This window comes from Hyperoodon ampullatus (genome assembly GCF_949752795.1).
Source record: "Hyperoodon ampullatus genome assembly, chromosome: 5".
NCBI classification, from domain to species: Eukaryota; Metazoa; Chordata; class Mammalia; order Artiodactyla; family Ziphiidae; genus Hyperoodon; species Hyperoodon ampullatus.
In genome coordinates, this window is record NC_136918.1 from 3,990,809 (window position 1) to 4,018,435 (window position 27,627).

The 27,627-nt window shown below is 35.1% G+C and overlaps 1 protein-coding gene across 2 annotated transcripts in view; it reads right to left on the bottom strand.

Moving 5' to 3' along the window:
* STAG1 (STAG1 cohesin complex component) overlaps positions 1–24,662 on the bottom strand; it is a gene marked incomplete at both ends in the record, with an annotated part of 314,305 nt that extends 289,643 nt beyond the window's left edge. For both annotated transcript variants that reach the window (XM_079704598.1, XM_079704597.1), the window contains 3 exons: positions 1,449–1,613; positions 17,936–18,038; positions 24,634–24,662. In XM_079704598.1, coding sequence (XP_079560724.1) covers positions 1,449–1,613; positions 17,936–18,038; positions 24,634–24,662 — 297 coding nt within the window. The remainder of the gene's footprint in view (positions 1–1,448; positions 1,614–17,935; positions 18,039–24,633) is intronic.
* Positions 24,663–27,627: the final 2,965 nt, after the last annotated feature.

The following is a 27,627-nucleotide window of genomic DNA, read 5'->3' on the forward strand; positions in this document are numbered from 1 at the left end:
CACGAAAAAAGAAAAGCAAAATACTGAAATGCAATTTTTAAATTTAATTTCCTTCATCTTTCTGCTTGTGTTTCCATGTAAGGGTGGGAGGCAATAAACAGAAATCAAAAATAGTATTTCTGTAGCTTGTTAACAATTTTTCTATTACAGGATAATAAAGAAACTGTCAAGCTTAATGGCTAAAAGTCACTTAATATATTTTAAAATTATACTTATGTAATCTAAGGTTGTCCATTGCTTTGAGTAACTGGGAATTCAGTATTTCTTTTACTATTTAGCATCATCCCACCACTCCACCTCCTTCCCTTCCCATACAAATTCCAGGATTCCTGAACACATCAATCTGGTAACATACATAAAAAGCAGTAAACACTAAACTCCCTTAAGGAATTCAAAGGGAAATACAGGTTAAAAAATAGAAGATATACTAATGAAAACTTGCCTGCTTTTAGGTCTAAAAATAAATCTGTTTCATCAATTACCTAAATTTCAAACTTAAATTGAAAATGAAGTATCAAAAATGAGCAGGTATCAAATTAAAAGATTTAACATATAATCATCAGTAATCAAAAAATGCAAATTAAAATAATGAATTACCATCTTTGCCTATGTTGTCAAATAATTCTTAAATATAAAATATCCAACTGCTAGCTACACTTCTGGTGAAAGCTAAACTAGTACAACCTTTTGGAGAGAAAAATGGTATTTATTACCACACAGTTAAGAAATATTCTTTAATGAAATAATTTTACCTCTAGTACTTTATAATGAAAAAATGATGTGGGGAAGTAAATACAAATGATAAGTTTTAAAATAGTGGAAAAAATGTAAAGACACACATAATCATGGTTTATCCTTGTAATGAATTAGTAAGAAGCCAATGAATATATGCTCTTCTAAACTATTTAATGATATTTGTTGAGTCAATGAGGAGAGAGAAAAGAGAGTAAGAAGGTTATAAAAGATCTCTCTCTCTCTCTCTCTCTCTCTCTCTCCCTCTCTCTCTCTCACACACACACACACACACACACACACACACAAAACCACAAAATATTAACTGTGGTTATTCCTAATTCACTCTTAGGAATGTTTTTTATACCCTTTCTTCTTTCAAATATTCTTCAATACACATCTGTTAGTTATATTAACTCAAATTTTTAAAAAAATACATATTATTAAGGCAATAAAAATTCTTAGGCAGTTCCTGTTACATGCAAGTTATTTTATTCAGCACAGTGTAATCTAAAGTTTGTAATCTTAAACTCACTATTAAACAAAATGCCTTTCCTGAGACTTTTTACAAAACAAGCAAAGAAAAACTTTTAAGTTAATAAACTTCTTGATTACACAGTCAACAAGAGTATATAAAATGTCAATATATACACAAATAATTTCCACGTTATTGACTGTATTGCTTTATTAATAAGATAAAAACACTTAAAATTTACCTGCATTGCACTTTTCCCCAGTTTCACCACTTCAAATAATGTGACAGGCTCCCCTTCACCATTCTGTTGAGGATGCCCATTAGCTCTTCCACGGCCTGTTCCTCTAACTCCAGCTTCAATTCTACTCTTCTCTCCTGGAGATTTTCGAGGTTTCTTATTTGTAGACTGAATAAAAAGATGAGGAAAAGTTAAATTAAATGCAGGCATACTTTGCTTTATGCAGAATGATCTCAAATTATGTTTGATCTCGTAAAAGGGAAGTTAGCACCGTTATAGATAAGAGACATAATCCCAAAGGAAGCTTTACAATGTTTTCATTGATAAAAACAAAGTGCAAACAGCAAAGTACAAGTTAGTTTATACAAGGCATGAAAATACAGTTAAAAGAAAAAGATTTAATATTTTGTACAATAATGCCAATGCTGAACATTTTAACCATGCCCCAACCATGCCCCCCTCTTGACATTTTCTTCTTCCTATCTTCCTCAATATTCTATTTCCTCAGAAACCTTGTTCAATAAAACATTACTTGGAAAAAGCTGCATATTCAACTTCTCCCTCGACTTAAGTGCTCAAATATTTCTTATCCAGTCATGCAACAAATATATACTGAACATATTTGGAACCATTCTAGATACTAGAAATACAGGAAACATTTCCGCCTTGACAGAGTTTACATTCTTCAATTAACAACCCATCCCACGCCCCCAATTTTTTTTAAAAAGTCAACACTAGTTATCACCTTATCTGTGTCTCACCTTTAGAGTTAAGATAGAATTGCTTGCAGTCACTGTTATTATTCCCATAAATTTCATTCATATATAAACTCATCAGGGTTGCTGCTTCACCAAGCCCACCAGTAAAAGTAATGTTGCTAAACGTAATAGACATTTTTTGAAACTCTCTCAACAGGCCATGTTATCCCCCTTGTCTTTCAGATATCTTTTCCCTCCCTATACTCCTTACCTGTCAGTGTTACCTTAGGTCTCTCCTGAGCATCTTCTCAACCTTTATAGTCTCTCTTGAGTGATTTACTTCACTTTCATAATAGCCTGTTTCAGTTATCAATTTACTGTTCCTCATCTCCAAATGTATTCTAGTTTGCCCACTCTGTAAACATTTCTCTTTTGTCATATGCTGCACTGGTAGGCTTATAACTAGAGGGCCCTGGAGGAACACTACAAAGCATAACATGGAGGGGCTTTTCTCCCTGCTCACACAACCTGCTCCCTTCATTCTCTATTACTGTATTCTTCACAGTACTCTTTCACTCCTCTTAATAGTTTACAGCCTGGCAACCATTTGTGTGTGTGGATTAATATATAATGAATTTACTGCTTATTTTTAAATAAATTATTTTTAGAACAGTGTTAGATTTACAAAAAAAATGTGAAGATAGTACAAGGAATTCCCACATATATCATGTCTAATTACACCTATTATTAACACCTTACTATTTGTATGGTACATTTGTTATAATTAATGAACCAAAATTGATACAGTAACAAAAGTCCATACTTAATTCAGATTTTCTTAATTTTTGTCTAATGACCTCTTCTGTTCTAGGAGCCCATCCAGGGCACCTAGACATACTCACATCATGTCTCCTTAAGCTCCTCTTGGCTCCAAGTTTTTATACTTCCCTGGGTTTTGGTGACCTTGACAATTTTGAAGAATTTTGTACAGGGATTTTGTACTGTACAGATATTTTATACAATGTTCCTCAACTGGGGTTTGTCTGATGTTTTTCTAATGACTAGACTGGGAGTATGGGTTTGGAGAGGAAGATGTGAGAGACAAAGTATCATTTTTGTCACCTCATATCAAGGGTATATACTAACAATATGATTTATCACTCTTAATGTTGACCTGTTAATCAGTTGGCTGAGGTGGTTATTTGTCCGGTTTCTCCACTGTAAAGTTACTTTTCCTCTCCTTTCCAAACTGTACCCTTTGTAAGAATGTCACTATGTGCATCCCACATTTAAGGGGTGGGGAGTTATGCTCCACCTCCTTGAAGGTAGAGTATTCACGCATACCATTTGAAATTCTTCAGTATGAGAGATTTGTCTATTCTCACTCATTCACTCAATCATTTGTACTAATGTAGACTCATCAACATTTATTTTATATTTTTGGATTATAATTCAATACTATTTTATTTTGTTGTTCAACTTGGTTCCTGTGTCCATTTGACATATTCCCATCATTCTGTGTGTTTTGTTTTTTATTTTTTTTAGCACTTGGTTACTTTCTGGCAGCACATCATTCTCCAGGCTCATACTGTATATTCTCTTTTCCAGTTTTAGAATCAGGTAATACTCCAAGGAGCCCTGGTTCCTTTTATTAGAGAATTTTACTAGAGATGAAGATCTGGGCACTAGGTTTGGCTCCTTGATACTAAGTGCCCTTGCTTCTAGGCCCTTAAGCAGACAAAACAAAGAAATGTATGTTCCATATATATACACATAACTATAAATGTTTCTGTATGCAATGACCTGTTATCTACATTAAGCTAAACGTAAGTTGGAACTGGTATTTCCAACTCTAATCCATTACCACATGGATGCTTCTTCTCCTTGCTCATCGACAAACTCCCACTCCAACAATGAGAAATCTGGCTCTCCTCAGTATTCACGTAGAGCAGTATTTTAAGCCTTACCCCATGGGAAACAACTTTATGAACTAGACTGCAGTTCTTATATACACTGTGTACAAGTTCTCTGACTTTAGTCTTACAGACTCATTTCCAAAGTTACCTAAGTCAGCAACTCTCTCCCCACTCCCTTCACTGCAAAAGAGATTACGTTGTTACACTCTACATTCCATCCTGGTATTCCCTCTACCTTATAAATGATTTTTTAAACATCAGTATTAATAAAATTCACTCTTTTTTTGAAAAGTTTGGTGGGCTTTGACAAACGCATACTGTCATGTATGCACAACTATGTATCACAGAGAAAAGTTTCACTACCTTAAAAAATGCCTGTGCTTCACATCCATTCAACCCTCCCACTTCGCCTTGGCAAACACCAAATTTTTTTTAATCACCACCACAGTTTTGTCTTTTACAGGGAGTCATATAATTGGAATCGCACAGCATATAGTGTTTTCATACTGGTATCTTTCATTTTAACAAAATGCATTTAAGATGGATCCGTGTCTTTTAGTGGTTGAACAGTTCATTTCTGTTCATCTCTAAACAATATTTCATTGTATGGATGTACCATGTTTTGTCATCCATTTACCTAACGATGGACATCTTGGCCACCATTTTTGGCAGTTAGGAATAAACCTGCATAGGCATTCACATGCAAGGTTTTGTGTGGACAAAACTTCTAAATCAGTTGTGTAAACACCTAGGATTACTGGATCATATGGTAAAACTATGTTTAGCTTTGTACAAACTGTCTTCCAAAGTGGCAATACCATTTGCATTCTGACCAGCAATGAATGAGAGCTTCTGCTGCTTCACATTCTTGCCGGGAAATTGGTACTGTCAGGTTTTTAGATTTCAGCCACTCTAACAGGCATATAGTGATATCTCCTTGTTGTATTAATTTGCAATTCCTGAGCAATAAATGATTAAAAGACTTTTCAATAAATAATAATTCTTCACAGTAAATTTTTCTGTTTGAATTACTGGTGAGAATTTGTCTCCTGATTAAAATATCCATACTTGCATTATCCAATATCATGGCCTCTAGCCTCACATAGCTAAGTGAGCACTTGAAATATGGCTACTCAAAACTTAGATGAGCAATGTTTTGACTATCCACAAGGTTGTGAAGATTTAGTATGAAAAACAGCATATAAAATATCTCATTCATATATTGATTACATGATGAAATTATAATATTTTAGGTATACTAGGTTAAATAAATTATGTTATTAAAGTTAATTTCACCCACTTCTTATAACTTACTAGAAAATATTAAATTACAGGTGTAGCTCAAATCACATTTGTTAGACAATGCCATTCTATTCTAACACTATAACCACAGTAATCCTTATATTACAAATTTACTCCAACACTTATTTTCTTCTTTATTTGATCTCTAATCTCCAATGACTCTCATAACCATCAAGTTAAAGTCCAAAGTCCTCAGCACAGCAGGTAATGCTATCAATTATTACCTGTTCGGTCATCTACCACACCAGATCCCTATTTATAGGCTACTATCTTCCCATACTGACCAATTTAAAATTGCTTGAAAATATCATTATTTCATGCATTCATCCTGTTTAGCTGATAGATCCTGGCTCCTCCTAACAAATCTTGTTTCTGTGCTCACTCTTTGGAAAAATAGGTGTCTTCCCTATGGCAGGTATGTGCATGAGCACTTGTGTGTGCATATGAAGAGGGGAGGGGGGAATGTTATTTTTCCTTATTGAGTAATGCATTCCCACGGCTAAAAATGCAAAACGTGATTAAAGTTACACAATGAAAACTTGCCCAGTCTTACCCTCAAGCCTTAGGAAAGAAGACTGGTTCTTTCAACCAAAATTATTCATTCCTATATGTCATTCCAGAGACATTTAAACATATTTTAAAAATACACATGAAAGAAATTAAAGAAGACGTAGATAAAGAGAAACCCATCCCATGTTCATGGGTTGGAAGACTTAATATCATTAAGATGTTAATACTACCTAAAGTGATCTTTCTACAGATTCAATGCAATCTCTATCAAAATGCATATGACCATTTCTTCAGAAACAGAAAAATCCATTCTGTAATTCATAGGGAATATCAAAGGACTCCAAATAGCCAAAATAATCTTGAAAAAAGAACAACGTTGGAGGACTCACACTTCCTGGTTCCAAATCTTACTACAAAGCTAGAGTAATCGAAACAGTGTGGTGCTGGCATAAAGATACACAGATCAATGGAACAGAATAGAGAGCCCAGAAATAAACCCTCACATATATGATTAAATAATTTTTGACAAAGGTACCAAGACCATTCAATGGGGAAAGAGTAAAAATGCAACCCACAGAATGAGAGAAAATATTTGTAAATCATATATCTGATAAGATGTTAATATCCAGAATACATAGAGAACTAAAACACAACAACAAAACAACCCGATTCAAAAATGGGCAAAGAGGGGCTTCCCTGGTGGCGCAGTGGTTGAGAGTCCGCCTGCCGATGCAGGGGACACGGGTTCGTGCCCCGGTCCAGGAAGATTCCCACATGCCGCAGAGCGGCTGGGCTCGTGAGCCATGGCCGCTGAGCCTGTGCATCCAGAGCCTGTGCTCCACAACGGGAGAGGCCACAACAGTGAGAGGCCCGCGTACCGCAAAAAAAAATAAAAAATGGGCAAAGAGGACTTCCCTGGTGGTGCAGTGGTTAAAAATCCGCCTGCCAACGCAGGGGACATGGGCTCGATCCCTGGCCCGGGAAGATCCCACATGCCACGGGGAAACTAAGCCTGTGCGCCACATCTACTGAGACCATGCACCACAACTACTGAATCTCATGCACCCTAGAGCTCACGCGCTGGAACTACTGAAGCCCGCGTGCCTAGAGTCCATACTCTGCAACAAGAGAAACCACCGCAGTGAGAAGCCCACACACCACAACAGAGAGTAGCCCCCACTCACTGCAACTAGAGAAAGCCCGCACACAGCAACGAAGACCCAACGCAGCCAAAAATAAATAAACATTTTTTTAAATGGGCAAAGGACTTGAATAGACATTTCTACAAAGAAGATATGCAAATGGCCAATAAGCATGTGAAAAGATACTAAACATCTAATAATTAGGAGAAATGCAAATCAAAACTACGAGATGCCGTCTCACACCTATTAGGGTGACTACTATCAAAAAGAAAGAGGAAAGTCTAGGTAAGGTTGTGGAGAAACTGGAACTCTTATGCACTGTTGATAGGAATGTAAATGGTACAGCTGTTGTATAAAACATTATGGCAGTTCCTCAAAAATTAAAAATAGAATTAACCATATGACCACCAATAACACATCTAGATATTACCCAAAAGAATTGAAAGCAGGATCTCAAAGATATTTGCACACCCTTATTCACAGCAACACTGTTCACAATAGCTAAAAGTTGGTAGCAACCCAAGTGTCCATCGGTGGATGAATGGATAAGCAAATGTGGAATATAGATACAATGGAATATCATTTAGCCTTAAAAAGGAAGGAAATTCTGACAAATGCCGCAATGTGAATGGATCTCGAGAACATTGTGCTAAGTGAAATAAGCTAGTCACAAAAAAGACAAATACTGTATGATTCCACTTACATGAAGTACTTAGTCAAAATCATAAGGGACAGAAACTAGAATGGTGATTGCCAGGGGCTGCGGGGAGTGGAGAATGAGTAGTTACTGTTTAATGTGTGTACAGTTTCAGTTTTAAAAGATGAAGAAAGTTATGGAGATGGGTGGTGGTGAGGACTGCAGATGAATATATTTAATGCCATTGAACTGTACACTTAAAAACGTAACTTGGTAAATCACACATGTATTTCACCGAATTAAAAAAATATTTTGAAAAAAATGCATATATATTTCCATGTATCTATTATATTTTATGTTATGTATGCACAGTTATGCACCATTCTATTTTCACTATCAACATATTTTATACTTAATCTATAGCGAAGACCTACAGACTGTCTCGACTTTTCCAAAAGCTGCAGTGTTCCATTACATAGATATACATTAACTGATTTAGCCATTAACCTACTGAACATTTATTTTGTTTTGGATCATTTACTATTACAAATAATGCTGCAACAAATAAGCTTGTGCACATGTAGGAATGTTTGCATGTGTCATAGACACATACATTATTACACATATTTAGTACATATATAGCAAGAACTAAACTCCATGAATAAAGAGAAAATAAACCATAATTCTCAAACCTGGGAGCCTATTAGCACTGGTTATAAAGGGTGAATAAGAAGGTAAAAAAAATCCACTTGATCTTATCTTACCCCATTATCCAAGAATGATTTTTCCTATTACAGACCCATACAGTAATATACAGTAAAGATGCCAAAAGATAAACCAAAAAGCTGATGTTCAGAAAAACTGTGCCCAATAAAAGAGTAAGGAAGAGGAAAGGTCACAGCATAATAGGATACATGCAATCTTTAGCTTATACCCAAGGGGCACAATTTTTCAGTCCTGATAATAATTCTTCTCTCAGAACACAGGTATACTTATTCCATTAAATAAAATAACACATTTGTATAGAGATTGGGGGCAGTGCTGTAAGGGGGATTTGAAAACTAAGAACTGTGACAGTTATTTCAAAGGGTAAAAATATATACATTACTCTTTAGTTACTTGTGATTTTCCAGGCTCCCTTTGCTACACTTTTTGTGCTACAAAGGTCAGGACACCTGTAGATGTAGTCTCCTTCCTGGACAAAGGAACCATGGTGCTCTCAAATGAAAGAAATGGGTGATGTTCTGTATCAAACTTGCATGTTTGACCAGTTTTGAGTTTATGCCATCTTAAGAACGGAGTCACAGTGACCGGTGTGAAATACTAACTCATTTGTGGTTTTGATTTGCATTTCTCTAACAATTAGCGATGTTGAACATCTTTTCATGTGCCTGTTGGCCATCTGTATGTCTTCTTTGGAAAAATATCTATTCAAGTCTTCTGTCCATTTTTTTGACTGAACTGTGTGTTTTTACAATATTGAGTTGTATGAGCTGTTTGTATATTTTGGGTATTAACCCCTTGTTGGTCACATCATTTGCAAATATTTTCTCCTGTTTCTAGGTTGTCTTTTCACTTTGTTGATGGTTTCCTTCGCTGTGCAAAAGCATTTAAGTTTGATTAGGCCCCATTTGTTTATCTTTCCTTTTATTTCTTTTGCCTTGGGGGACTGATCTAAGAAAACATTGTTACAATTTATGTCAGAGAATGTCTTGCCTGTGTTCTCTTCTAGGAGATTTATGGTGTCATGTCTTATATTTAGGTCTTTAAAACAGTTTTTAGTTTATTCTTGCACACAGTGTAAGAGAGTGTTCTAATTTCATTGATTTACATAGCTGTCCAGCTTTCCCAACACCACTTGTTGAAGAGGTGGTGTTTATCTTTTTTCCGTTGTATATTCTTGCCTCCTTTGACATAGATTCCTTGACCATAAGCATGTGGATTTATTTTTGGGCTCTCTATTCTGTTCCATTGATCTATAAAACTGGTTTTTGTGCCAATACCACACTGTTTTGGTTACTGTAGCTTTGTAGTATAGTCTGAAGTCTGAAAGGGTTATGCCTCCAGCTTTCTTCTTTTTCCTCAGGACTGCTTTGGCGATTGTGGGCCTTTTGTGGTTCCATATAAATTTCAGGACTATTTGTTCTACTTCTATGAAAATGTTATGGGCATTCTGATATGGATTACATTAAATCTGTAGATTGCTTTGGGTAGTATGGACATTTTAACAGTATTAATTCTTCCAATCTAAAAGCATGGATATCTTTCAATTTCTCTGAATCATCTTCAATTTCCTTCATAAATGTCTTATCGTTTTCAGCATATAGGTCTTTCAACTCCTTGGTTAAGTTTACTCCTAGGTATTTTTTGACGCAATTTTAAATGGGATTGTTTTTTTTACTTTCTCTTTCTGACATTTCATTCTTAGTGTAAAGAAATGCAACACAACACCTCACACTGGTCAGAATGGCTATCATCAAAAAGTCTAGGAATAATAAATGCTGGAGAGGGTCTAGAGAAAAGAGAACGTTCCTACACTGTTGATGGGAATGTAAATCAGTACAGCCACCATGGAAAACAGTATGGAGGTTCCTTAAGAAAATTAAAAATACAGCTACCATATGATCCAGCAATCCCACTCCTGGGTATATATCCAGAAAAAATGAAAACTCCAATTCGAAAAGATACGTGTACCCCAATGTTCACAACAGCACTATTTACAATAGCCAAGACATGCAAACAACTCAAGTATCCATCAACAGTCAGACTGGCTTAAGAAGATATAGTATACATATACCATGGAATATTACTCAGCCATACAAAGAATGAAATATTGTCATTTGCAGCAACATGGATGGACCCAGAGAATATTAAATTTAGTGAAATAAGTCAGACAAAGACAAATATTATATGATATCACTTCTATGTGGAATCTAAAAAATAATACAAATGCATCAATATACAAAACAGAAAGAGACTCACAGACATAGAAAACAAACATGGTTACCAAAGGGGAAAGGGAGTGGGGAAAGGATAAATTAGGAGTATGGAATTAACAGATACAAACTACTAAAACAGATAAACAACAAGGATTTACTGCACAGCACAAGGAACCATATTTAATATCTCATAATAACCTATAATGGAAAATAATCTGAAATATATAATCTGAATCACTTTGCTGTACACCTGAAACTAACACAATAGTATAGATCAACTATGCTCCAATTTAAATAAATTAATAGCAAAAAAACAAAAAAAACAGAAAAACTGAGGCTTTGCCTTAATTGGTAGGTTACTAATGCCTTAGTAACCTAGCCAGTAACCCAGTTCCTCTGGAGCTAGAGTTCTGTCCATTATTAGTTTGTCTCAGGGACAGAAGTCCTATCCTTGAATCCCAGGCCATTAGGTGGGACCCCCACAACAGGCTGCCAGACCACACAGATGCTAGCTCTAGCCCAGATGTAGCTCAGCACAGATCTTTACATGCTCACGCATCCTAGAGATATAGTCTCCCTGGTAGAACATGATCAGCTTACTCCATCTACCCCAACTACTACCTACCTAGGAAATCTTTCTTCCACTAATAGAAAGTGGATCTCTTCCCTAATATGTGCCTCAACCTAGGGTGCATGTCTAGCTTCTAATGTCTTATCTCATGGAGTCTCATTTATTCCACCTTTAAGAATTCATGCTTAACAGCCCAAGTGACAATATGTGGTATTACTGTCAAATATGCATAACCTTAATCTAATCATTAGCAAACAAAATCAAATTGATTCAGTCTACAGAATATAAGATATTAGGAAACAATTTTTTCACTCATTCAACACAACTTTTCTTTTATTTCTACATTCATCATACAGTTACTATGTACCAAAAATATTAAAAAGTTGATCCTTCTATATAGGACCACACATACCTTTCAAAGAACTCAAAGTGTTTAAGATAGATGTTATTTTTCAACATCCTAATACAATTTTGTCAGTTGGTGGTGGAGGATGAACACTCATGCTTCAAATCCCGTAAACTACAGTGTAAGTGAGATATCTATGGTCCACAGGGTTGTAATAAAGAAACTAGGGTTCAGGTATTCATTGCTGCAGCTAATTCAAGGGACATAGTGGGGGGAAAGAAAAGAAGCCGTGAACAAGTATCTGCAGGGGAAAAAAAAAAAAAAAACTACCTGAAACAAACCCTGCCTCAACGTATCAAGTTATGAATTTTATGGAAAATACACTCAGAGTTTCAAAAAGCTATACAACCTTCACTTTGTGAAAATGATGCAATTTAATGTCAGAGTTCAGAACAATCTTTAGGACAAATGCTTTACTACAACTATATACTACTTAATTTAAATGTGTATCTATACTTCTGGTAAACTTTTTAAAGTAAAAATTGGCATAGCTCTACAGGAAGATTATCCAAAATTACTCTATCCCAAAAGCTCTATATAGGATAAACTGCAGTCTAAATGTGCAATAACTTTTCTACAAACTTTAAGAGACAGAGATATACCAACTTTTTTTAAATCCTTTGTGCCTTACCTGAATTTATTCATAAGCTGTGAATGTAAAGTAACCTCTATCCTTTCACAAATAATGTACATCAACATATCTGGGCTAGTTTAATGTAAAATCTTTAGAAACATACAATCAAAAGAGAAACACAGATAACTACAGTGAACTAAATTACATTAAAAAAAGACTTTTCATGGAAATTTGGTTTCAGATAAGTGTTGGAAGGGTTCTATGAAAGGAAAAATAACTTCCCGTGAGTCGTAACCGTGGAAAGTTTCACAAAAGAGATGAACTGCAAGTTGGGACTTAGTGAATTAAGTAAGATTAGTAAAATTAGTAAGATGAGCATAAATAGAATTTAGGAAACAAGGATTCCAGAAAGAAAAAAACACCATGAGCTAAAGTATAGAAGTGGAAAAGCACAAGCCACATAGAGAAGGACAAAAGAGGTGTATATGACTGAATAAAAGGTTATGAGTTGGGAAACACAACAAAAAAAACAGAAGAACATGCCCCAAAACAAAAAGGTGCTTCTTGCTATTTGAACAAGTAAAAAAAAAAAGGGTCAACCTGGCAGTATTAAAAAGGATAGGATGGAAAAAGGAAAAGACTAAAAAGCAGGAAGATAATAATACAGACTCCTAATAAAGTGAGGCCTAAAGAAAGGAACTTGGGAAATGTAAAAGGGAGTGATGTACAAGACACTGTGAAATAAAAATTCATGAGATTCGGAATCTCATTACATATAGGAGAGAGGGGAAGGGACTTGGGATGAGGAAATTAAATGGTGACTCACATTTTAATTCTAGATTCCTGGAAAAATTATGGTATCTTTTAGCAAAATTAAGGAAGTCAGAACTAAACTCTAGTTAAATGAAAAATTTTCAAAATAAAACAACAGAGCTGATTTGACAGGTAAGAGCAGATACAAGTCCAACTGATAAATACATTTCCAAAAGGGATCATAAAAGTATGTAGGCTTAAGCCACAAAAATTACTTTAAGAAGAGATTTCTATTTCTTAGAAAAATAAAAATAGAAAAAGTGGTATGGAAAATGACCAATATTTCAGAACATACTGATGAAATGTTACAGTACTTAAAAATTAGAAAATATTTAACAATCAGTATACTCAATTCAACTTACTATAAGACAGGTAATGCCATATATTTTGCTGCATGATAGGCAATCCAACAATACACATCAAAAACTTTCAAAACATATGGCATTATCTTTTGAGTAATCAATTCTACTTTAAGAATTCAGGATAAAAAGTATCTATGGCTCTAGAGCAAAATTTATTTTTGAGATATAAATTTATGTCAGCACGGTTTACATCAGTGAAGAATTTTTAACATAAATGTTCAACAATGGGGACTATTTAAATAAATAATTTCACACAGAATACAATGTAGCCATTAAAATTATGTAAAATATATAAATGGTATCATGAAATTCATAAGATTATAAACAAAAGCACCAAGTAATCTAGAATATCCAATTTTTATAAATAAATTCACCTGTTAACCTCTCCTTCTGATACTCATTGTTAATATTTTGTTGTGTATGCTATGCTCCATCTTCTCTCTATGTGTATGAATATATAGACATAAAAGTAAAAATTGTATCTCTTTTTATTTACCCTTCCTACTCAGCCTAGGTAAATATGAAAATTAAATAATGCTGAGAATATAAGTGCTGATTCTCACTTAAATAGAATAAAGAGAACAAAACCCTTAATAAAACATTAAACAAGAGACTAAAGATGGGTTAGCTTACAGATGTGCTGATCTGCATGGCAACTAAATGCAACATGAAATCCTGGACTGGATCCTAAACCAAGGGGAAAAAAATATTTTTTCTTTTGCTTAGGGCATTATTAGGACATCAGGCAAAATCTGAATGAAGTATATGTACATAAGGTCAGTATTATATCAATATTATTTTCCTGATTTTCAAACATGTACTGTTGTTGTGTAGAATATCTTTGATTTTATGAAAATGCATACTAAAGCATTAAGAGTAAAGTGGCTTCATGTCTGCAACCTTCAAAAATAATAATTGGTATCAAATATAAATTTTTATATATAAATTTATATTTATGTGTCTGTGTATACATAGAAAAAAATATGATAAAGCAAATGTAGTAACATGCTAACATCTGGACAATCTGCATGAAGAATCTGCATAGGAATTCTCTGCAAAATTCTTGGAATTCTTCTGTGTCTGAAATTATTTCAAAATAAAAAGAATTTAAACACTTGAGGGAAAAAAGAGTGATGATTTAACAAAATTAAACACCATTCACTCATTCAATAAATGCTTACTGAAAGTCGAACACTACTATACAGCAGTAAACAAACCAGATAAAAATCCCTGCCTTCATGCAGCTTACCTTCTAGTAGGGGGAGACAGACAAAAAGCAAATAAGTAAAGGGCATACTATGTTAGATAGCAATAAGTACTATAGAGAAAGGGGAAAACACACACACACACACACACACACACACACACACACACACACACACACACACACTCTCTCTCTCTGAAGAAGGGGACAGTAAGTCCCTTTGGGTAGGAGGGAAAATACGCACTTCTAGATACCATCCATAGGGAGGCCCCAGTGGGAAGATGACACGGGGCCTTGAGACAAGGAGCACACCTCAGAAGTTTCAGCAAAGGCACATGATGGTGGCTGAATCCAGTGTTGTAGTAAAAAATGACTGATGCAATTTGCAAATCAATTAGACAGGATGTGCTGATAGTCTAGAAATAGGCTGAGAAAGAAAGACTCAAAGATGACTACAAGATTTATAGCTGAACAGCCAGAAGCACGAAACTGCCATTATGGAAAAGGGGTGAGCAGGGGATAGGAAGCTTGAAAGTTTGGGTTTTTTTAACATCCTGGGCCCGCTAAATATCTAAATGAAGATTCTCAATGGGCACTGAATATGAGTCTGGAGTCCAGGGGTAAAGTCCAAGCTGGATACAAAATCTGGGTGACATAAGCTTAGAGATGGTATTTAAAGTCATGAGATTGGACATCACCAAGGGAGTACTGTGTAGACAGAGAAAATAATGTCCATTATTTGCTAATACAATCACAGGGGTAGAATAAACATGATACTATATAGTGTTTGTTTAGAGATCAATAATCATTTGGATAGAGAGCCACAATAATAACAAATATGCATTAGGACATCTGCAAAATAAGAATGGTTTAATAAGAAACAAACATCTCTGAAGTAACAGTATACTGAAAAGAAATACCAAAGATGATATGTCTCCTAAGAATTTAGAAATAAAGAAAATAATACTGTCCAAAAGAGAGGTCCTTATATTATTTGTTTTCATTTGACTGAGTAAATTAATAAAACCAGAGATCCATGAAGTCCTCTTAACAAGTATGAATAGTATTAAGATAGCTAAACAAAGAGTATATCAGTCAAAACTTAGAATTATTCAAAATGGAGCCAGTCGATAGAAAATGTCCAAGCAATCTTCAGAACAGGTACTGTGGAATAACTCAAATATGATCATTCTGAGAATTATACCTCTCAATTTTAATTAACAGCTTGGCATTTTGGCATTCTTGAGGAAAAGAGTTTGGGAGGTAGGTTATGAATTGAAATCCTAGCTTTGCTACTTAGGCAATGTTGTGACCTTATGCAAAATACCACTTTCTATTTTTGTTTTCTACTTTGTAAACTGCATATAAGACCTATTTCCTAGTATTGGTGTGAAGATTAAATGACATAAAAAGCTTCAGCTCAGTACAAACCCCAGAGCAGAAACTCAGGAAGTTCTGTTGTTTGCAAGATCAAGAAATGGGTCTGAGTCAGGTGGAAGTATAGCTAGCCATGTGAACTAATGAGTGTGAAAATACGGACTAAAGTCTAACACAAGTCTCTAGAATGCTACTATCAGATGCTGGCTGACATTTTTTCAATTTGTAAACATGGGATGAACATGTACTATTTACCTGCTAGATTATGTAGTAGCAATTTCACTAAAAATAAAATCTAATTTCTAACCACAAAAGAGCTAAGCATTTGGAGACACAGACTTCTTTTCATCAGGAAAGCAAAATATTACAAGGATACAGCTGTAGACAAGTCAAAATTAACTAGGTTATAAAAAATAATACAATAGCCTGCTGCTGAAGGGGTAATAAATTCTCTTTAAGGGAAAAAAAACAGTTTTCTTCAAGAAGACAGCACTTAATCTGAATCTTCAAGTAAAGAATTTTAATTGGAGGGGAACAAATTCAAGTAAGCAATCATGTAGGCAGTTTATTCTACAACCTTCAAGCAACTTTAGTCTTATTTCGAATTTGGTACCTATAACCTATGAATCCTGGAGAAAGCGATGCAACTCACCTACAGTCTTAGAAAAATCATATACTAGTAAGGGGAACTAAAATAGTCTCCAGCTTCTAAGTACAAGACTTTTTCACTTTTCCCAAAACGTTTTTTTAAGGAACACTGTACCACCAAATACTTCTAAAAATTAAGAAGGATTATAAAGAGTGACTATAATATATGTCTTTTCCTCCACTATTTTTCTCCCTTTAAATAAAGGTGGAGGATAAAAGCAAGTGTAGAGAAAACTGCAGAAGTCATCCTTCTATCCGTTTTTTTGTTGTTGTTAGATTGTCCTGGAAAAGTAAAAGTTATGGAGTTTCACCGAAGCTAATTAAAAACTGTGGCAAACATAAATACTGATAGAACAGCAATAACATAAAAAAAATTTTTAAGTCACTACAAAGGACATACATATATAATAACTGGTTAAATAACATAACCATCAATTGCAATAAGTAGATCATGATTCAAACAACAAACTGTATTGTTTAAAAGATAATATTTATGAAATGATTATAAACTTTGAATGTGTTAATCAGTGGTGTTACTAAAATACTGTTATCTTGCATTATGATAATGATATTGGGGTGATGTTTAAAAAAGAGAGAGAGAAAGCAAGCCCTTATCTTTTAGAGATACATTCTGAAATATTTAAAGATGGAATTATGTCTAGAATGACCTTCAAAATAACATGGGAAAGAAAGACTGGCCATGACTTGGTAACTGCTAGGTAAGAGTTATATGGAGGGTTTATTATACTATTATGCCTCCTAGAGAAGGAGGCTAAAATTTTCCATAATAAATTTTATAAAATAAAATTTTAAAACTATGAATAGCAAATCCCATCATAAAGGTGAGTGTAAAATAGTACAAGCCTTAACCCAATGACACATTGATACTACCGTCTCTGACAATTTATACCACCTTCAATTAAATGACTTGTGTACTCAGACTACATAAAGATATACCTCAAAGTAAGGATACCTAGAGCTTTTCTAAATTTCTCAATCATGTATAAATGAGAATATATTCTGAGACTGGACCCAAATACTATCAAAATGCATACTTAGGAGCTCACAGGAAATCAGAGTTGCATCTAAAAATAAAAGGCAAAGAAATCATAACTAACTACACCTCATTCCATGTTGATCATCTTCTCAATGCCTTCACATGGACCACCATTTATTTACAAGAGAAGCATGGAAAGCAAAAAAGATACTATAATTAATTTCCTTTTTCTAACCACTACTAAGCCAATTTATGAAGCAAAGTTTCCAAGAATTTCTGATGTGTCAGTGAGATTTGAAAAAGTGTTAACGATACTAGAATTAACAAATAGCTCACATCAAGCCCCTTTACTTGGTAACCGTTAAAGGAACAAAGAAGACAAGTATATACATACTGGAGGCCGGCCAGGTCGACCCCTTTTTCTTTTTCCTTTGACCTCTGTTTCTTCAAGTTCGCTGCCAGCATCAGAATGGGCAGTAGTTTCATTAGTTGAATCCCTAGAAAATATGATACATTGTTTTAGTGAACAAATTCATTATACATACCTATTTATAATACAATGTAGCTCTGTTCCACTGGTTTCCTTACCTCCTGCTATATGTACACAGATGACTGATTAGAAGTGGTTTAGACTTCCACTTTCAGAAAAAATCTTTAGCAAATTGAAAATGTTACCCTCCCTGCTAATATCACATAACACTGAATAAAATGATTCCCCAAATAGAGAAATACAGACAAGTAAATGACTGTGGAAATGGCAGCTGCTATACAACATGTAAGTGCAAAATAACAATTGCAAAAGACTAATTCTTCAATATAAAAAAGATAAAAGCTTAGGAGAAATTTTATTCATTTTATAAAATAATAAAAGTGTGCTGGTAAATGTTTAACAACTGGCTCTTCAAAAAATATATGCATAAATTCTTAGAAATGTTAACAATATAAAGGATGCATAGCATGCAACTTACAAAGAATAATAAAATGCACAATATTCTTTATTGTAAATTCTATCCAGCTAATTGATTCATATAAAATGATTTTGATAATTTTGCCAAACTCTTGTATCCCTAGCTAACCTATGGTTGCAACTGATGAACAAATAGGGTTTTGACATGAAAGACAGTTGATATCTTTGTTCACTGTGATGAACAGAATGCAAATGAAATGACAAAGACATTTGTGGGAACTTCACTAATTGGTCAATGTTGGGAGCAACTTTTTTACTGAATGGAATACATAATAGTTCTCGAACACTAGAAGGATACGTCCTCAATTTTTTGTGGTATCATAATGTAGTGACTATAGACTGGATACACCTTTAAGTTTAATCTGTTATTAACAATTTCTCCATCACTTTACTGAGTCCACAAACAACAAAACAATAAGCTGAGCCCTGATGTGTAGTGTTTGCTGACTTTAATAATGTGAATGCTCCCCCCGCAGCCAAATTCAAACTACCAAAGTGATATCACCAAATACAGAGTTGAGAAGTAATTAACAGTAGCAGTACACTACTAAAAAGTATTTCCACCATACATACAATAATAGGTGTAAATAAAAACCTCAAGAGCACAGAAAATAGTAGGATGTAAAATAATTAGGAAATGATGAGTTTTGAGTATTTATTACTTTTGTTTTTAACATGATTTAATTAATTTTAAGTTTGCATAATTTAACTTTTTATAATGGCTATGTTATATTGAACGAGGTCACAAAATTCCTGGAAATTTAATATTCAGCTCTCCAGGCCAGTACAGGCTGGCCCCAGCATGGCACTAAAAAGGTATAGATAGTATTAACAAAAACATCCTCACTGAATTCTACATTACTAACTGTATAAAGGAACTGCATAAAACTGCAAATAGCAGGAAGGGTACAAAGCAAATGGAAGGAAGGGTAAAGCTCAACTCGCAACTTACTGCAACTGCGCCACTGAAGGCTCTTAGTTCCATTCCCTCCTTGTGTTGATTCCTCAAAGCTCATTTCATTACTGTTTGCTCTTCTCCCTTTAAACTACCCTCTCTTGGAGAGCTCATCCACTTGATGTGTAACTTTTATGCAAATGACTTCAGTATATTATCACAGACCTGACTATAATTCAAGATTTTCAACGGCATGTGTAACATGCTTCTTTGCATGCCACCTCAAATTCACCAAATAACACATATAAAATTAAGTCCAATTCTGACTATTTCTAGCTCTCTGCTCATGGCAATACCATTGGTTAACTGATTTAGTAAGTTAATGCCCAAGTGTGCTTTGTTATATAAATTTGTTATTGTCTTACTCAAATTCCTATAATCACATCAGTCTTCCTTTTGTGCCCTCAGTTAAAGTCCTCAGTATACTAACTGTCTCTCACTCTTTTCATGATTATTACCATAATCACAACTTCCTGAATTAATCACAACTTATCTCCCTGCTTCTACTATTCCCCTTGTCCAAGCCACTCTACACACTACTGTCACTAATATTCTCATACCATGTTCTTTCTCTGCTTGCAAATCTTCAAAGGTAATCTGGTATTTAAAACTATAAGTAATACTGATCTAGTCCAAGGGTCAGCAAACATTTTCTCAAAAGGCTATATAATAAATATTTTAGGCTTAGGGGTCTTAAGGTCTCTATCTACTACTCAACTCTGGGACCACAGCATGAATGCAGCCATAGATAATACGTAAATGAATGGATGTTGCTGTGGTCCAATAATATTTATAAAAACAGGCTTCTGAGCCACTATCAGTAAGTTTTTCAATCACTGATCTAGTTGATCTTATTCATTTCTACTAAAGAACAATAAATCATTCTGCTTTTTCTCCTCACTACAGTCCAAATAGACTGTTTAGCATATACTGTGTGCCGGTTTATATACATTATCTAGAATAAATATGCACAAAAGCTTGTAAGAAAACATACTGCTGTCCCAATTTTACAGATGAGGAAACAAAAGATCTGGAAACCTGATCATCTTGTCCATATTTACACAACTAGCAAGTGGCAGGGTCCACTTAGATCTCAAGGTAAACATGAATTCTCTATCTCCACAGCAGGATACTAGAATGCAAATAATACATTTTGTATTTCTCTTACGTGGACAGAATACACTAGTGCTTTTGATGCTTACTGAAATCTCCAGGCAACTACAAAAGCAGGTTGGTTCCATCATATGTGACCCATTAGTGAAATTAATTTAACCTTGAGCAATATAGTTTACTGACAAAAGAAAAAAGTACAATTGTTATCTAATTCCGCAAACTTCAGCCAGCTTAGAAGGTGATAGCTATTACCAACAGATAACTAACATACTCCAATTAGTATATATATGTACATATGTTTATTAGAATATGATACATAAATTTGTTTTTTAATTTCAAGCAAGAGAAGATATAAGAATACAAGGAAGAGTTTCACTTCACCATACCCTAACTCTGAACCTCAATCTGCAGAACAAGATTTTTAACAGTTTCATCAATACTCTGTCATAAATATTTATGTTCTGGTATATATATACATAAATACAAAACAATATATTTTAATTTTTAAAATTTAAATTAATAGGAATTTTCCATACAAATACATAGGATTCCTGAATGGTACTCCATAATACGTTCCCTATCTATGAGCACTTAGATTGTCTCTACTTTTTTTTATTTATTTATTTATTTATTTTTTTTTTTGCGGTACGCGGGCCTCTCACTGTTGTGGCCACTCCCGTTGCAGAGCACAGGCTCCGGACGCGCAGGCTCAGCGGCCATGGCTCACGGGCCCAGCCGCTCCGCGGCATGGGGATCTTCCCAGACCGGGGCACGAACCCGTATCCCCTGCATCGGCAGGCGGACTCTCAACCACTGCGCCACCAGGGAAGCCCCAGATTGTCTCTACTTTTAAGCTATTACAAACAGAGCTGTAACAACTGTCCTTGCACATTAATTCTTATTACACATCAACAAATATCTCCCTAGAATAGACAGAGAATGCTGGATCAAGGAGTATGCAAATTCAAACGTCAACCAACTGCTCTACAAAAAGCACATTTATAAGACTATCGGACATAAATGAAGAGAATGGAAGAATCAGATAAAACCTTATAAATGATTTTTTTTGCTCCCTAAAACTCTCTAAATTCTGTCTTCCTCTCTCCATTTCCTCTGTAATCATTTTAGTTCAAGTTGTTCTCATCTCTGGCCTGGACACTGCAACACCTTTCACCTAATAGGACTCCCTGCTTCTTCTGTTGCCACTTCCAATCTAATCACTATACTGTACTAAGAGTGACTTTCATAGTATATATCTTATTATGTATATCCCATGCTTAAAACCCTACAGTGGTTTCCTTCTGCTTCTACAAGATAAAAACCTCAAAATTCTTAATATAAGACCTAGCAGGTCCCTGTATGATACAGCCCTAGCCCACTTGCAGTCCTTATTTCACACCACTTTCCATCCACAATCCTGAAAAAAGAAAAAAAACAGCTTTATTTCAGTCCCTCAAACATACCATGATTCCTCCTACCTCAGGGTCTTTGCACATGCCATTCCTTCAGTCTGGAATTAGTACCCTGATCCCTTCTTCTTCCCCCAAATTCCCTCCACTTCAGGTTTAAGAATCATGTCTCTTCCTTAGAAAAGTAGACTAAATCAAGGCATGTGTTAAAATTCTAATAAAATCCTCTAGCTTACCTTCATAGCACCAAGGGCAGTTTAAATCTATACATTTGTGATTATTTGATTAATATCTATCTATATAAGCTTCATGGCAACAAGGACTGAGTCTTTTCCACTTGCTCTTTCTCCCCAGAGCTTAACACAGTTCCTTGTACTACAACATTTGGTGGAATATATAATATGTGGTAATTGACAATATTTGATGATGCTTAATATTGGGCTGGCCAAAAAGTTCATTCGGGTTTTTTCCAACAATGTAATGGAAAAACGTGAACGAACTTTTTGGCCAACCCAACAGTAAACACACTAAGGTAACAAATTCATTTGTCATTATAATGACTAAGCAAGCCAAGAAATAATAAGGTCATTCACTAGAGTGACCTTTCTAGTGTCTCCATTAGAAAAATCACTACTGAACTGAACATTAACAATCACGGGATCAAAAGATTTCTCTGTTTTTGAAGAGACTTTAGAAATTAATTTCCAATATATTATCTTCACTTTACAAATGACAGAAACTGAAGTTTACCAATACTAAGAGACATATCATGTTTCCTTTCCTCTACAATGTAGACATGGTATATTTAGATGGATGGATGAAGATAATATCCTCAGAAAATTGTTTTATGTGCTCAATAAATGCTTCTTAGATCTCCACTTGACCAAGAGTACATCTCCTGCTGACAGATTAAAAGCAAATTTCATTTACCCATCTCGCAGATCACTACTATCCATTATCGTATTAAAAGTTTACATTTTTATGAAAAATACAGTTATCCACAAAACATGTTAAATAATATCATGCCCATGTAATCGCTTGTTAAATATAATCTATTTAAATACAACCTATGTTTCATATTTAATCAGAGCGATATTCTACAAAGGGTGTGCCTAATACCCAGCAGTGTGCTAGGAGCTGGCCATACAAAAATAAAGCACAGGGGCTTCCCTGGTGGCGCAGTGGTTGAGAGTCCGCCTGCCGATGCAGGGGACATGGGTTCGTGCCCCGGTCCGGGAAGATCCCACATGCCGCAGAGCGGCTGGGCCCGTGAGCCAAGGCCGCTGAGACTGCGCATCCGGAGCCTGTGCTCCGCAACGGGAAAGGCCACAACAGTGAGAGGCCCGCGTACCACAAAAAAAAAAAAAAAAAAGAAAAGAAAAAAAAAGAGCACAAAGGCACAAAGTTCAGGCAAAAACAATAAGAAAGCGTTATAAAACATTATGTTAAGTATGATGCTATAAAAAAAAAGGGTAGAGTATGACAGGAGCACAGGAGGGAACCTACCCAACTTTGAGGAGTCAGAGGAGCTTTGCTGGAGGCATACTTTAGCCAAGACCCACAGGACTACCAAGATGGCCAGGTAAGGAAAGATACACATAGGCATTGCAGGCAGAATTAAGAAAAACAAAAGTACAAAGAACAAATACTATATGGAGACATCCAAACTTGGTATTATGTCCAAGTTAAGGCTAATAAAGAGGCTTGAAGTTAAGTAAATAGAAAGGGCTTGTATCTCCTATATTTGGACAAACAAAGGAGGGTAGGTATTGATGGGTTTTCAGCACGTAAAGTAATTTGGATAGCTTTTTGTCTTAGAGCTCCAGAGGAAAAACAGTAGGCCAGGAGACCAACTGGAAGGTGACTACAGTCTCTTGGAGAAGACACATATAAATGATCTGGGACTATAAAAACATATAAATAATTACATATACTGTTGGTCACTTTCATTATATCTAAAGCACTGTTATCATATAGGATCACAGTATGCAGATTCCTAATTTGTAGCTTAATGACACCTATAGAAAGAAAAGTATCTGCCGTTACCCTGATCACATCTCCCAGAGAATTCATAATAAGATCAAATTCTACATCTGTCCTACAACCCTAACAAAATCTAATAATGAGATGCCACCAGAAATGCCAAGGACTCACCAATCACAATCTCAAGGAAAAGAAGCTCTGGCATGGGGGTGAGAGGGTTAGACACACAGTGTGATACAGGATAGAGGTCTACAAACTTTCTCTGTAAATAACCAAACAAAATATTTATGCTCTGCAGATTAATTCATTCTCTATTACAACTTATAGTCATAAACAGTCTTCAAAGGAATCAGTGTGACTCTATTCCAATAACACTTTATTTACAAAAACAGTCAGCATGCCAGACTGGCCCATGTTCATAGTTTGCTGACTCCTAATATAAGACAGTGTAACATGTTTTTCGTTCAGTAACACAGAACATGCTGACATTATGATGCAAGGGCTATAGATGGATATAGTAATTACACCCTCTAATAGTTCTTTTACTTCAAACATATTACCCAACTATCAGAGAATATATTTGATGTGTCTTATTAATGAGAGCATTTTGATACAGAAAAGTGTTACATGCATTAAAAAAAAAAAAAGAAAGCTATAATACTTACTGTAACACTGGTAACTCTGAAGTAATCATTGCTGTAAAGATCTTTCCACAATGGAGCAAAGAATCAAGTGCTGTACAACTCAAAACTTTCAAAATAACCTCAAAGGTAATCCTGTTAATTAAAAAAAAGAAAGAAAGAAAGAAATTATTTTTTCCAGCTTTACTGAGGTACAGTTGACAAATAAAACTGTTACTTACAGCGGGATGATTTGATATATGGATACATTATGAAGGGTTTCCCCCATTGAGCTAATTAACAAATCCACCACCTCACATATTTACTTTTCCTTTTTTTTTTTTGGTCCCAACATTCAGTAAGTTCTACTCTTTTAGCAAATTTCAATTATACAAAACAGTGTTATCAACTATAGTCACTATATTATACATTAGATCCTCAAACCGTATTCATTTATAACAAAGTTTGCAACCTTTCACCAACCTCTCCCTATTTCCCCTACCACTTGGCCCCTGGCAACCACTTTTCTACAAATTCCCCACCCCTGCTTCAAGATTCCACATATAAGTGATTCCACACACATATACACAACAAGTTTTCTTTACTCATACATTCATGGACACATAAGGTTGTATCCATATTTTGGTTATGGTGAATAATGGTACTATGAGCATGGGAGTACATCCATCTCTTTGGGATAATGGTTTCATTTCTTTTGGATATATACCCAGAAGTGGAATTGCTGTGTAATATGGTAGCTTTTAATTACCTGAGAAACCTCCATTCTGTTTTCCAGAGGCTTTACCAGTTGACATTTGCACGAATAGTGAAGGGGTTCCATTTTGCCCACATCCTCAACCAGAATATATCTCTTATCTTTTTGATAAAAGCCAGCCTAACAGAGGTGTGAAGGGATACATCATGGCTCTGATTTTCATTTCCCTGAAGACTAGTGATGTTGAATACCTTTTCATGTAGCTTTTGGTCATTTATATACCTTCTTCAGAAAAATGTCTATTCAGGTCTTTTGAAAATTACTTTAGAATAAAATGAATATACCAGAATACACAGACTACAATCAACCAGCACTACCAACAAGCACACTCCTTGGTATTTACCCAAATGAATTGAAAATTTATGTCTACATAAAAGCCTGCACAAAGATGTTTACAGCGGTTTTATTCAAAATTGCCAAAACAGGAAAGAAAGGTGTCCTTTAAGAGGTGAATGGATAAATAAACTGTGGTACGTGCAGACAATGGAATACTATTAAACACTTAGAAGCAATGAGCTATCAAGCCAGGAAAAGACACAGAGAAAGCTCAAATGCATATTACTAACTAAAAGAAGCCAATCTGGAGCCACTACATACTATATGATTTGAACAATATGGCATTCTGGAAAAGGCAAAACTATGGAAACAGTAAAAATATCAGTGACTGCCAGAAGCTATGGGGTAGGAGAGATGACTAAGTGGGCACAGAAGATTTTTAGGGCAGAGAAGATATGGTGGGTACATCTAGCTGTACATTTATCAAAACCCATAGAATATATAACTCAAAGAGTGAACCCTAATGTAAATTACAGACACTGGGTGATAATGACATGTCAACATAGGTTCATTGATTGTAACAGACATACCACTGTAATGTGGGATGTTAACAGTGGGAGAGGCTATATGTATGTGGGAACAGGGGTTATAGGGGGAACCTCTCTACCTTCTGTTCAATTTTACTGTGAACATAAAACTTCTCTAAAAAATAAAGTTTATTAAAAAAAAAAAAAAAAGCAGAGGAAGTGGGACAAAAGAGAGCATCCAAGACAGGCCATGACACAATACCTAATAGAATAACATAGGTATAACTAGAATTCCAGAAGGAGAGAGAAAGATCAAAGCAAAATAAATATTTGAAGAGATAACAGAGGAGAACTTTCCAAAAATAATTTAAGACATTAAAACACAGACGGAAGGTCAGAGAATTCCCAAGAAGAATACCCTAAAATATAATACTGCTAAAAATGAAAGAAAATTCAAAAGGAAGCTAAAAAAACATAATTCCTCACACACAGAAAAACAAAAAATTTTATCAGACTTTTTGGTACAAACTATGTAAGGTGAAAGACAATGGAATAAAACTGACGAGTGGAGAGGAAAAAACCATGAACACTGAATTATCAATCTTTCAAAAATGAAAAAAAGAAATGATGCCATGGAAAATGGAGGAGTAAGAAACCTCAACAATTAGGCCCTCCAATGAAGCAACTCTTAGCTTGGAAAAAAAAAATGACAAGACATCTTTTATGGACATCTGTAATCTAATAAAAACATATGACAAACAGAGAAGTGCCTAACAGTCTATTTTATTTGATAAAAGAGCACAGTAGTATTTTTGCTTACCTGTATGCCCTCTCCCCTCCCCCAACTCTATGGTGCCCACAGGGACAGCAGACAGAGTTACTAGTATGGCTTGCTGGTGCCAAAGAGAACACCATGGACCCGTTCTCAAAAACTGTGGCAGAGTGTTTTGAAGGGCTTCCCTTTTTCTTGAAAGAGTATCATCTTTCAAAAAGATTTAAAGACATACAACAAAAGTAGCTGCCAGGGGCAAGACAGTGGATTACATAAATATCAGACAATCTAAAAAGCCTCAAAATAAAAAGGCAGAGGAGTAAGATATTTGAAGAATAAGTACTTCAAAGGGATACTGCACGTACTAGGAAGTGTAGACTGCTACTTGAATGCCCAGGGCTGGATGAATTCTTACAGAAGACGTGAGGAGCACAGGCTTGCAACTCTAGCTGATCTTTGTTCTCTGTGCAAGCACAAGGTGACTACTAAGGCAAAGCTGTAGGTAGCCTACCTAACCTCTGAAGAAGTACCTCAGCTAACAAACAATCTGCAAAAAACAAGAAATTACATTTTTCCAACTCCCATTAACTAAGGAAATCTGGAAGATCACTGCTAAACACCCAGACAACAAAATTTCAGTAACCACACATGACAAGGAATACAGTCCTTGAAAAAAGTTTAGGAAAAAG